The sequence below is a fragment of the Schistocerca americana genome, chromosome 11 (genome assembly GCF_021461395.2).
Source record: "Schistocerca americana isolate TAMUIC-IGC-003095 chromosome 11, iqSchAmer2.1, whole genome shotgun sequence".
NCBI lineage: Eukaryota > Metazoa > Arthropoda > Insecta > Orthoptera > Acrididae > Schistocerca > Schistocerca americana.
This window is the reverse complement of record NC_060129.1, coordinates 121,762,299-121,776,172: the sequence shown is the minus strand read 5'-3', so window position 1 is coordinate 121,776,172 and position 13,874 is coordinate 121,762,299. Positions and strand designations below refer to the sequence as shown.

The window sequence follows — 13,874 nt, the reverse complement described above, 5'->3', positions numbered from 1 at the left end:
GATAATAAAATTTGAGTCTCGGTCCGGACCACAGTTTTAATCTGCCAGGAAGTTTCATATCCGCCCACACTCCACTGCAAAGTGAAATTTCATTCTGCAAACATCCCCCAGGCTGTGGCTAAGCCATGTCTCCACAATATCTTTTCTTCCACGAGAGCTAGTTCTGCAACTTTCGCAGGAGAGCTTCTGTGAAGTTTGGAAGGTAGGACTGGCAGAAGCAGAGGTGGGAGGGCGGGTTGTGAGTTGTGCTTGGACTGCTCAGATTGTAGAGCACTTGCCCGCAAAAGACAAAGGTCCCGAGTTCGAGTCTCGGCCTGGCACACAATTTTAATCTGCTAGGAAGTTTCCTATCAGTGCACACTCTGCTGCATGGTGAAAATTTCATTCCACAAATAACACTGTCTTGTACGTTTCCATTGTTGCTTTACAACTGTGAGCCCATTCCTATACCTTCATTACTGCTTCAGCTAACCCAGTGCTACATTGTGAGCAGCAGTAATATAAAATAAACGGCATGCTAGGAGAGAAAAAAATGTATGATCTGTGCAAGAAAATGACTCTGATTCCGAGCAACAGGTACAACCCCACAATGAGGCAGTTGTGTACGAGATAATTAGCAATCTAATAAGCGGGTGGCTGTGATCTGATTAACTCCACTATTTAAAGGTTCAAGTGTGACATTACTATGAGGTAGGATTCATAAATGGCATCAAAATGATACAATGAAAGTTTATTTCATTATTTTTAGTTAAACAGTGATTTAGCACATATGTACATTTATTTCATCAACGTTTAATTTAACTATGATTACACCACGATTTTGCTTACTCATGTTTACCCTGGAAACATGAAGACAATTGATCTTTAAATGTGTACGAAATGCGTCTTGCACCCGCTCATGTTACGAAAATCGACATGCTTGCTTGAGGGTTAATGGCACGTGAAACATTTCTTTTGTCACTTCATCTGTACTGTGTGTTCTTTTGCTTTCTGACAGGACAAGAACAATTAAGCTCTGCATATGTCCATACTACCTACCTGTTTGCAGAAATTACAGACTGTAAGAAACTGATCATCATCGGAAGGATCTTTAAAAAAACAGCTTCTGGCTATTTGTTTTAACGATAAGTCCTACAAAGTCACTTTCAGATGGTGATCCAGCAAATCGGTGCAGGTACCGAGTAACAGGTGGGACTAGTTTACGTCACAACATCCACTCTGTGGGCCACTGAAAGCTTTCCCAGTCGATGACTTTGCGTTTTTTAGCAGTCCTTCATCCTTTAACAACCTCTGAACACTGGCTTCTGTGACTCCACATTTCTTTGACGACATACAAGTGTTTGTTTCTGCTGAATGCCAAACAGGCAAGAATTTGAAATTTGCATCATAACGACACCTGCATCCCTTTGAAAAATTCTATGTTGAACCTACATCTACACCCTGCAAACCACTGAACTGCAGGGCACAGGATATGTCCCATTGTATCAGTTATTATGGTTTCTTCCTGTTCCATTCACATACAGAGCGAGAGAAGAATGATTATTTGAATGTTTCCGTGCAGTAGTAATTATTTTAATCTTAGTCTCACGATCCCGATGTGAGCGAGTGGGAGTGTAGTATATTCCTAGAATCAACATTTAAAACCGGTTCTTGAAACTTTGTTAACATGCCTGTCTTCAAGAAACTGCCAGTTCAATTCCTTTAGTATATCTGTAACACTCACCCACAGATTAAACAGACCTGTGACCATTTGTGCTCCTCTCCTCTGAACACGATCAATAACCCCTGTTAGTCCTATTTGGTACGAGTCCCACGGAATTGAGTAATATTCTAGGATGGGTCGCAGGAGTGATTTGTAAGCAATCTCCTTTCGAAACAGATTGCACCTCTTCAGTATTCTACCAAGAAACTAACATCTTTAGCCCTATGTCATTATTCCCTTTCATATCCTTACAGAGTGTTACACACAGGTGTTTGGAAGATATGGCCGATTTCAAGGGTGACTCAGTGATATTATAACCATAGGATATTATGTTTTTTTTTCGTTTTGTGAAGTGCAAAATTTTACATTTCTGAACATTTAAAGCAAGTTGCCAATCTTTGCACCATTCTGAAATCTTATCAAGATCTGGCAATATTTATGCACCTTCTTTCAGACAGTACTCCATTACAGATAACTGCATCTTCTGAAAGAAGTCTGATGTTACTATTGTCTGCACAGTCATTAATGTACAACATTGTGAGTTGTTTTACACTTCGATCCTTTACACACTTTACTACGCAGTTTAGAAGTGGGATCTGCAAAGTCAAACGCAACTGAGGAATAAAATTTGCCACAAGAAACACTTCCTGCTATCGTAAAAAAAAAAATGCTCAAAGCACAGACATACGTTCATGGTTAATGCGGCAGGTGTGGCAAAGACTAGAGTTACAGCTTAATGAAAGCTTTAGGTTCTATTCGGTAGAAAAAGACTCCTGATCATATGCCGCAAATGCAAGACGTCACTCAACTTCTGAGCACTAAATCTTGGGAAACGACCTCATCTTGGATTCTGAAATATAAGGTCAACAATACTACTACTACTACTACTACTACTACTAATAATAATAATAATAATAATAAAGGAAATACTCAGAAACACTACAATCTCAGCTACCCTACCTTCAATATGCGCCATTCAGATGGCTGTGTTTTGGCGTGAATCCCATCTTCCTCTACAACTGCGTTCTCAGGCTCCTGTAACAGAAACCACACATTAATGGATTGACCAAAGAGAGGCAATGCCCCCACATACCTCTCAACAGCGTGGAGACCAACCTGAGCTTCATTACAGTCATCATTCTTCACATCATCTTCGACCCATTCCTGTTTGACAGCCACAAACTCAAACATCTGCAACACAAATAAATTGTTACTTGTTTATCAATACAATAGAGGGAAACATTCCATGCGGGAAAAATATATTTAAAAACAAAGATGATGTGACTTACCATACGAAAGCGCTGGCAGGTCGATAGAAACACAGACAGACACAAACATACACACAAAATTCAAGCTTTCGCAACAAACTGTTGCCTCATCAGGAAAGAGGGAAGGAGAGGGAAAGACGAAAGGATGTGGGTTTTAAGGGAGAGGGTAAGGAGTCATTCCAATCCCGGGAGCGGAAAGACTTACCTTAGGGGGATAAAAGGACGGGTATACACTCGCGCACACACACACACATGTCCATCCACACATATACAGACACAAGCAGACATATTTAAAGTGTGGTCTTTAAATATGTCTGCATGTGTCTGTATATGTGTGGATGGATATGTGTGTGTGTGCGCGCGAGTGTATACCCGTCCTTTTATCCCCCTAAGGTAAGTCTTTCCGCTCCCGGGATTGGAATGACTCCTTACCCTCTCCCTTAAAACCCACTTCCTTTCGTCTTTCCCTCTCCTTCCCTCTTTCCTGATGAGGCAACAGTTTGTTGCGAAAGCTACAATTTTGTGTGTATGTATGTGTCTGTTTGTGTTTCTATCGACCTGCCAGCGCTTTCGTATTGTAAGTCACATTATCTTTGTTTTTAAATATATTGTTACTTGTTTATTAATACATTTATTTTATGTGCAAGGTAGGGATCTCAACACCCTCTCTTACATTTAACTAGACACTCTTAGCAAGTCAACATTACAATATGTATAGTACAAGGGCAGTATACACTGGTAAGCCACTACCCACTGCAATGCTGGATGGCCATATGGTGGTGGTGACGGCACGCGATGCGGCAACAAAAATAAGAGGGCGAGTCAAATGAAAATCTTAAATTTGTAATAACAAATCAAAATTTCGCGCCGTTGGTAAGCGTGCTACAAACAGCGTGCAGAATGGCCTGTAGGTGGCAGCATAGTGCAGATGCACACATACCTTTGCAGTATCAGTCGAAAGATGACCACCCCACTTGCGGCTTGCACCAGGGTTTTTGCGTAGCGAAGGTGTGAAACCTGTTGAAATTCATCGACAAATGAAGGTTCAGTACGGTGATGCACGTTTGTCACAGCAGCAAGTCTACGAATGGAGTAGGAAGTTCGCAAATGGTGCAACTTCAGTGGAAGATGCTCCTCATCCAGGTCAGGCACAACGAGTTGTGACTCCACAGAACATTCCAGCAGTTGAAGGCATAGTGAAGGAAAACCGCCGAGTGACACTGAATGACATTGCAGCATGTTTACAGATTAGTTGTGGGTCAGCAGACCACATTGTGCATGATGTGCTCCAGTTTCACAAAGTGTCTGCAAGATGGGTGCCGCGGCAGGTGACGCCTGAAATGAGAGAACGACGTGTTGATGCTCGTGAAGAACTACTTCGGCGCTTTGAACGAGAAGGTGATGCCTTCCTTGCAAGAATCTTTACTGGGGACGAAACCTGGGTTCACTTACACTGACCGGAAACGAAGAGAGTGAGCAAGGAATGGCGCCATTCCTCATCACCAAGTGATTTCCATATGTTTGGATCACTAAAAGACACAATGGGAGGAAAGAAGTTCCGTTCTGATGAAGAGGTACGCCACGCGGTGCACAAGTGGTTGCACAGACTACCAAAAAAAATTTTTTCTAAAGGAATTTATGCACTTTGTAAGTGCTGGAGGACTTGCATTGCATGTGGGGGAGATTATATTGAAAAGTGGTACAGCTTTGTACCACTTCTGCACAATAAATAATATTTTAAAAAATATGTAAGGTTTTCATTTGACTCACCCTCGTATGTAAGTGAACTAGACATGGGTGGGGGATCACCCTAGTTAAGATATGGGCGGAAAATGGGGAAATCCATTGAGATAAGCGGTTTTGACAAAGGGCAGCTTATTATTACCCGGAGCCAGTGAACGAGTATCTCAAAAACAGCAAAGGTGGTCGAATGTTCATGTGCTACTGTCGTGAGAATCTACAGAAAGAGGTAGGACAGTGAAACTACTACTAGATGCTAAACGGTTAATCGTCCGCGACTCTTCACAGGGTTCGGAGGCTTGTTTGCTCTGTAAAGTAGGATGGGTGGTGATCTGTGGCATCTCTGCTGAGATAGTGCATTGCTGGTGCACACACAAGTGTTTCAGGGCACAAGGTTCATCATACATTGTTGAAAATGAAACTCCGCAGCAGACCACCTCTACATGTTCACATGTTGATCCAATGACATCTTCAATTATGATTGCAGTGGGCACGGGAGCATCAGGATTCGACTGTCGATCAATGGAAACGTGTCGGCTCTTCGGGTGAATCACAGTTTTGCTACACCTGGTTGATAATCGTCTCCACAGATGCCGTCACTGAGGTGAATGGCGGCTTGACACATGCAGCGTGCCATGGATGCAGGCTGATAGGAGGAGTATTGTGCTATGGAAAACATTCTCCTGCACTTCCATGAAACCTGCGGTAGCAATTGAAGACATGCTGACAGCTGCAAACCACATGCATCCCTTCGTGGTTTATGTCATCCTCGGTGGCAATGTCATCTTTCAGCAATATAATTGCAAGAACTGTCCTACCGTGGTTTGAGAAGTATTATAGTGAACAGACGAAGTCTCAGTGATCAAATTCGCCTGATGTAAATCCTATGAAACCCATCTGGGTCACTATCGGGCGCCATCACCGCACACGCAAATAGCGCCTCAACCTATTCCCAATGTTATTCAATCTGTATCCTGACCAACAGTAAAGGAAACCAAGGAGAAATTTAGGAAGAAAATTAAATTTCAGGGAAAAGAAAAACCTCCACTTCGACAGCTGCCACCTGTTCCATACCGAGAAATCCCTTCGATACAGCCTGGCCACCAGTTGGTGTCGCATCTGCAGTGACGAGCGGTCCCTCTCGAAATATACTGATGGTCTCAATGAAGCCCTCACAGACTGTAATTATCCTCCCAACCTTGTACAAAAACATCTTATCTTTCCAGTCTCCCAGCACCTCCCAAAGTCTCACCATCCGGCTACAGAGGAAAATTCCCCTTGTAACTCAGCACCACCAAAGGCTGGAGCAACTGAATTACATTCTCCACCAGGGTTTCGACTATCTCTTGCTCTGCCCTGAAATGAGAAATGTCCTGCCACTATCCTTCCCACCCCTCCCACAGTAGTATTCCGCCGTCTACTGAAACTACACAATACACTTGTCCATTCCTACACAACCCCTGCTCCCATCCTCTTACCTCATGGCTCATATCCCTGTAATAGACCTAGACGCAAGACCTGTCCCATAAAATCTCCTACCACCACATACTCCAGTCCAGTCGCAAACATCACCTACCCCATCAAAGGCAGGCCTACCTGTCAAAACAGTCATGTGGTCTAAAAGCTAAGTTGCAACCACTGTGCTGCATTCTATGTGGGCATGACAACCAACAAGCTGTCTGTCCACACGAATGACCGCTGACAAACAGTGGCCAAAAACAAGTGGACCAACCTGTTGCTGATCACACTGTCAAACATGACATCCTTCATTTCAATGACTGCTTCACAGTCCGTGCCATATGGATCCTTCCTACCAACATCAGCTTTTCTGAATTAAGCAGATAGGAGCTCTCTTTGCAATATATCCTACATTCCAGTAATCCTCCTGGCCTCAACCTTCGTTAAGCCGTCGGCACACGGACCGTGCATCCGAACGTTGAGCGTTGAGCGTGCCGAGTTTCTGACGTCATAGCGTGGAATAGCACGTTCGGGGGTCTTTCCGAAAGTGCAGAGTAATATCTGGCATGTCAGATATTCTGAGCGTGCGTCTGAGCGTTGACCAATGAGATGTCACAACGCCACCTACGTTACACGCACGCCATCTCCCTTCAGTACAGAGTTGTGAGGCGCCATATTGGCATTCATTTCAAGCCTATATGTATATATGCCATTTGTGAGCACCAGCAAATTAAGAATCACTGCAAAACCAGTTGTTAACTGCGTTATTCGTTCCAATAAAATAATGAGAAACATCATATTCATGACAAAAGAATTATTGTAACTTGGGTATTATGAGAGTAGGCTATTTGAAAGCAGCGACACACTGAAGATCCACCCAAAACGCATTGTTCTTGGTACAATTTGTTATAGTTAAATTTCAATTAGTAAGATGTCTAAGATTAAGGTTTCAGCATGGGGTAAAATAATGTGATTAGAGACGCTACACGTGATGTTAGTTTAGCGTAAGGAGTAGTGTCAGTCTCCAGCAGCAAGATTTTTATTGACGGCGGTGGTTCGCTACTTGACACTCCCAAATTTTTTTCCTTAAGATTCGCATTTTTATTAGGTTCTGACACTTAATTATTAGTTTAATATAAGTATATACTATAATATTTGATGCTATGTAAATATAAGTTCCTTTTTTTGAGGGGTCACCTTATTCGACTGGCTTAATCTGCAGGACAGCTTGCGCTACTTGTATAAAGATATTTTGCTTCTTTTTCTTTTACACTTCGTAATTCACATGTTGCAAAGATTCTGTTACTGTGCAGGAACAGCTATCAAGTAAGACTGACCTTGTGATTTTACTAAAATGTGGGAATGATGAAATAATGTTCATTTTATGCGGAGAAGCATTCCAAATTTGTACCGCAGTGTTTGTAATGGAACTTTTATAAGCCTGTGTCCGTATTGACTGGACATGGTACTTTCCTTTTCGTGGACGAAGGAGGAAATGTGCGTTTTAATAGAGCTCACTTGGGAATCTTACGCTCACCCGTTGAGTAATCAGTGTGATTTACGAACTAGGAACATCCCTCAACTGCCTCTGGAGTGCGTTGCGATCGCGTTTACCACGTTGTGGCCCACGTACCGTATGCACAAGTCGCATCGTTCCTGAGCTTTCAGCAGCACGTTGAACTTGGCACGCTCAATATTAACGTTCGACAGCACGGTCCGTGTGCCGACGGCTTTAGGCCAGTATTACACTATCAAATTTCTTTGTCAAAGATGTGATCAAATATTCCGTCAAATATATTTGACAAAGACCTCTGACGTAGCGCTAGAAGGGGTATTACACTGTCATCATATTTTTCGTCAAAGTTCAAGATGGCTGACAAGAACAACTTGTTATTAACCGCAGCTGTTGCATGTACCACAATTGCACTGTGTGCATATGCGGAAGAGAAGTGGGGGAAAAAAAGGACATACACCTGGGTGAAGCCGTGGGTTTTACGACGACACAATAAAAGCATTCAACAAAACATGTTACGTGAGCTTTTAGTGGAGGACATCAAGTCGTACATCAATTACTTATGGATGAGCATACTTTTCTGTATGTGCTCAATGAAGTGTATCCTCATATCACAAAGCACAATATTCACTTAAGAACTGCTACATCTTCAGAAGACAGGCTCACTGTAACACTCCGATTCCTTGCTATAGAAGAGGATTATGTTAGGTTAGGTCAGGTCAGGTTTCCAATCTTCTTGATCTATTTTTGTATTCAGCGGGCCTCACGCTGTAAAGTGCCTCATCAGCTTCATACATCTCTATTAATTTTGTAGTTGTCGGCACACACCAATTGTATTTAACGGCAACGTTTATAAAAACACTACAGACGACAGAATGCTGCAGCGATGCTAGCGCTCCATGTGGTAAAATGTCACATTGCAGTGAACAGAAGAGAAGCGACTTCTTTGATCAAATCTACAGCGAGGCCCTAGATTTGATCAAATATTGGACGACATTTGACAAAGTTCCCTATTACACCATCAAATATCTTTGACTAAAATATTGGACAAAGATATTTGACAAAGAAATTTGATAGTGTAATACCGGCCTTAGTCATGTCCTCACCCATTCAGCCCCTTCCCTGTTCCCATTCCAGCACTACACAGCCTTCATTCCACCAACGCACCCTGTCTTTTTAGACCTCTCATCCTTTCCCTTTCTCCTCCCCCCCCCCCCCAACATCTTCATCTTCCCTTCTCTCAGCACTTCACTGTCCCCCACACCTACCCTACTATCCTTCCCCCTCCCTGCCCCAGTCAACTTCTTACCCCCTGCCAGTAGCCAATCTTATCACGCACTGCTGTTGCTGCCAGAGACTGCAGTCTCGTTCGTGTGTGTGTGTGTGTGTGTGTGTGTGTGTGTGTGTGTGTGTGTGGTTTATTTTTGACCAAATCCTTGTTGGCCGACAGCTTATATGTGACAGTCTTTTTGTTGTGCCTATCTGCGACTCAGCACCTCCGCTATATGGTGAGTAGCAACTTCACTTTACATAAAATGTAAATATGACAAAATATAGTATACAGGGTGTTACAAAAAGGTACGGCCAAACTTTCAGGAAACATTCCTCACACACAAATAAAGAAAATATGTTATGGGGACATGTGTCTGGAAATGCTTAATTTCCATGTTAGAGCTTGTTTTAGTTTCGTCAAAATGTACTGTACTTCCTCGATTCACTGCCATGATTTCATACGGGATACTCTACCTGTGCTGCTATAGCATGTGCCTTTACAAGTACGACACAACATGTGGTTCATGCAAGATGGAGCTCCTGCACATTTCATTTCAGTCGAAGTGTTCGTACGCTTCTCAACAACAGATTCGGTGACCGATGGACTGGTAGAGGTGGACCAATTCTGTGGCCTCCATGCTCTCCTGACCTCAACCCTCTTGACTTTCATTTACGGGGGCATTTGAAAGCTCTTGTCTACGCAACCCTGGTACCAAATGTAGAGACTCTTCGTGCTCGTATTGTGGACGGCTGTGATACAATACGCCATTCTCCAAGGCTGCATCAGCGCATCAGGGATTCTGTGTGACAGAGGGTGGATGCACGTATCCTCGCTAACGGAGGACATTCTGAACATTTCCTGTAACAAAGTGTTTGAAGTGAGGCTGGTACGTTCTGTTGCTGTGTGTTTCCATTCCATGATTAATGTGATTTGAAGAGAAGTAATAAAATGAGCTCTAACATGGAAAGTAAACGTTTCCGAACACATGTCCACATAACGTATTTTCTTTCTTTGTGTGTGAGGAATGTTTCCTGAAAGTTTGGCCGTACCTTTTTGTAACACCCTGTATACAAATAATATTTGTTTTCAAAATTTGATAATGGTGACTGAGCTTCACCAAAACTCATGATGTAAACTTCCCATAATTTACTGTCACTATGGCTTGACTACTATACTGAAGTCAAGTTGAAATAAAAAGCAATATAAATCAATTCTTTCTGTTTATTTTATGTCTCCTTGTATTATCAAAATGAGGACAATCAATAAATCACGTAAGTTTAGAGTAAGTGTAATGTTAACTTTTTAGCCAGGTACCTTACGTCCATGAAGGTCTGTAATTTTGATTAGGTGTAATGTTAACTTTTTAAGCAGATACCATATGTCAATAAAAGTTTGTAATTTTGATTAATCATAGTAAGTTAAAAAATAAATTTTTCTCAGGGAATCTACTTACATATGGTACAATGAGTAACTAATGAAGCGGTACTAAATCAAATTAAGAAAATATGAAATTTATGGTACAATCTGATCAAAAGGGGTTGGTTAACAGGGCAGACACATTCACAAACATAAATAAATGGAGGAAAGTGTGTTAGTGTGTGTGTGTGGGGGTGGGGGGGGGGGGGGGGGGGGGGCAGCAAAAATTGTTGCGGGAGACCAGGAGGTGATTACAGTAAGCAGAGGTCAAGTGGTTGTGGGATGCAGTAGTTATGTAGAGATGAGGACTCTTTTGTACAGGACAGACAAGAGTGCGAAGCTGCATCCAACCAGTCTTTGGACTGAAGACCACAACAACCACTACACACACAAACAAAGCTGTTTCACAGAGAAAGACTGCCTTGTAGTTCCTTCTCTAGATTGTTGCACAGATGGCAAAATTGTAGATATTGAAATAGATGACAGAGGGATAGAGAAACAATTAAAATCGCTCAAGAGACGAAAGGCCGCTGGACCTGATGGGATACCAGTTCGATTTTACACAGAGTACACGGAGGAACTTGGCCCCCTTCTTGCAGCGGTGTACTGTAGGTCTCTAGAAGAGCGTAGCGTTCCAAAGGATTGGAAAAGGGCACAGGTCATCCCCGTTTTCAAGAAGGGACGTCGAACAGATGTACAGAACTACATACCTATATCTCTAATGTCTATCAGTTTTAGAATTTTGGAATACGTATTATGTTCGAGTATAATGACTTTTCTAGAGACTAGAAATCTACTCTGTAGGAATCAGCACGGGTTTCGAAAAAGACAATCGTGTGTAACCCAGTTCGCACTATTCGTCCATGAGACTCAGAGGGCCATAGACACGGGTTCACAGGTAGATGCCGTGTTTCTAGACTTCTGCAAGGCATTCGATACAGTTCCCCACAGTCGTTTAATGAACAAAGTAAGAGCATATGGACTATCAGACCAATTGTGTGATTGGATTGAAGAGTTCCTAGATAACAGAACGCAGCATGTCATTCTCAATGGAGAGAAGTCTTCCGAAGTAAGAGTGATTTCAGGAGTGCCGCAGGGGAGTGTCGTAGTACCGTTGCTATTCACAATATATATAAATGACCTTGTGGAAGACATCGGAAGTTGACTGAGGCTTTTTGCGGATGATGCTGTGGTATATCGAGAGGTTGTAACAATGGAAAATTGTACTGAAATGCAGGAGGATCTGCAGCGAATTGATGCATGGTGCAGGGAATGGCAACTGAATCTCAATATAGACAAGTGTAATGTGCTTCGAATACACAGAAAGAAAGATCCTTTATCATTTAGCTACAATATAGCAGGTCAGCAACTGGAAGCAGTTAATTCCATAAATTGTCTGGGAGTACGCATTAGGAGTGATTTAAAATGGAATGATCATATAAAGTTGATCGTCGGTAAAGCAGATGCCAGACAGATTCATTGGAAGAATCCTAAGGAAATGCAATCCGAAAACAAAGGAAGTAGGTTACAGTACGCTTGTTCGCCCACTGGTTGAATACTGCTCAGCAGTGTGGGATCCGTACCAGATAGGGTTGATAGAAGATATAGAGAAGATCCAACGGAGAGCAGCGCGCTTCGTTACAGGATCATTTAATAATCGCGAAAGCGTTACGGAGATGATAGACAAACTCCAGTGGAAGACTCTGCAAGAGAGACGCTCAGTAGCTCGGTTCGGGCTTTTGTTGAAGTTTCGAGAACATACCTTCACCGAGGAGTCGAGCAGTATATTGCTCCCTCCTACGTATATCTCACGAAGAGACCTTGAGGATACAATCAGAGAGATTAGAGCCCACACAGAGGCATACCGACAATCCTTCTTTCCACGAACAATACGAGACTGGAATAGAAGGGAGAACCGATAGAGGCACTCAAGGTACCCTCCGCCACACACCGTCAGGTGGCTTGCAGAGTATGGATGTGGATGTAGATGTAGAAAATATGGTGCAGTAAGCAGTCAGAATGTGGTGTGGGTACAGAAAAGGAAAGTAACAATCAATTACAGGATAAATGAAGTGGTACATTTATTAGGATATGGTCACATGTTACAATATGTGTTTAATATGGGCTCTCAACTCTGTAACATGTTGCATCCGTTAACATGGCACAGTCTACAGCTGCTCACAGCATATCCAATGGAATCAGATTGATATGTCATTGTATGCTGTCCTTCAAATCGGGAAGAGTCGAGATATATCCCTGACAGACACAATCTTCCAGATATCCCCACAACCAGAAGTCACACAGATTTAGATCTGGGAAGCTACACATCTTGAAACAGCCCAGAGACGATGCAGTTGTTACTGAAGGTCTCCAAATCAAATCTCTCACCTGGAAAGCAACATCATGTGTCACCCATCTTGCATGAAGATGTGGCCACACTTGTTGTTGTTGTTGCGGTCTTCAGTCCTGAGACTGGTTTGATGCAGCTCTCCATGCTTCTCTATCCTGTGCAAGCTTCTTCATCTCCCAGTACCTACTGCAGCCTACATCCTTCTGAATCTGCTTATTGTATTCATCTCTTGGTCTCCCTCTACGATTTTTACCCTCCACGCTGTCCTCCAATACTAAATTGGTGATCCCTTGATGCCTCAGAACATGTCCTACCAACCGACCCCTTCTTCTAGTCAAGTTGTGCCACAAACTTCTCTTCTCCCCAATCCTGTTCAATACTTCCTCATTAGTTATGTGATCTACCCATCTAATCTTCAGCATTCTTCTGTAGCACCACATTTCGAATGCTTCTATTCTCTTCTTGTCCAAACTATTTATGGTCCATGTTTCACTTCCATACATGGCTACACTCCATACAAATACTTTCAGAAATGATTTCCTGACACTTAAATCTATACTCGATGTAAACAAATTTCTCTTCTCCAGAAATCCTTTCCTTGCCATTGCCAGTCTACATTTTATATCCTCTCTACTTCGACCATAATCAGTTATTTTGCTCCCCAAATAGCAAAACTCCTTTACTACTTTAAGTGTCTCTTTTCCTAATCTAATTCCCTCAGCATCACCCAACTTAATTCGACTACATTCCATTATCGTCGTTTTGCTTTTGTTGATGTTCATCTTATATCCTCCTTTCAAGACACTGTCCATTCCGTTCAACTGCTCTTCCAAGTTCTTTGCTGTCTCTGACAGAATTACAATGTCATCGGCGAACCTCAAAGTTTTTATTTCTTCTCCATGGATTTTAGTACCTACTCCAAATTTTTCTTTTGTTTCCTTTACTGCTTGCTCAATATACAGATTGAACAACATCAAGGAGAGGCTACAACCCTGTCTCACTCCCTTCCCAACCACTGCTTCCCTTTCATACCCCTCGACTCTTATAACTGCCATCTGGTTTCTGTACAAATTGTAAATAGCCTTTCGCTCCCTGTATTTTACCCCTGCCACCTTCAGAATTTGAAAGAGAGTATTCCAGTCAACATTGTCAAA

The 13,874-nt window shown here is 42.4% G+C and overlaps 1 protein-coding gene across 1 annotated transcript in view; it reads right to left on the bottom strand.

The window, feature by feature from the left end:
* LOC124554148 (zinc finger protein 2-like) overlaps window positions 1-13,874 on the bottom strand; it is a 73,233-nt gene that overhangs the window by 26,728 nt on the left and 32,631 nt on the right. The window contains exons 4-5 of the mRNA XM_047128216.1: window positions 2,819-2,893; window positions 2,663-2,737 (exon numbers count right to left, since the gene is read on the bottom strand). Of these exons, the coding sequence (XP_046984172.1) occupies window positions 2,663-2,737; window positions 2,819-2,893 (150 nt within the window). The remainder of the gene's footprint in view (window positions 1-2,662; window positions 2,738-2,818; window positions 2,894-13,874) is intronic.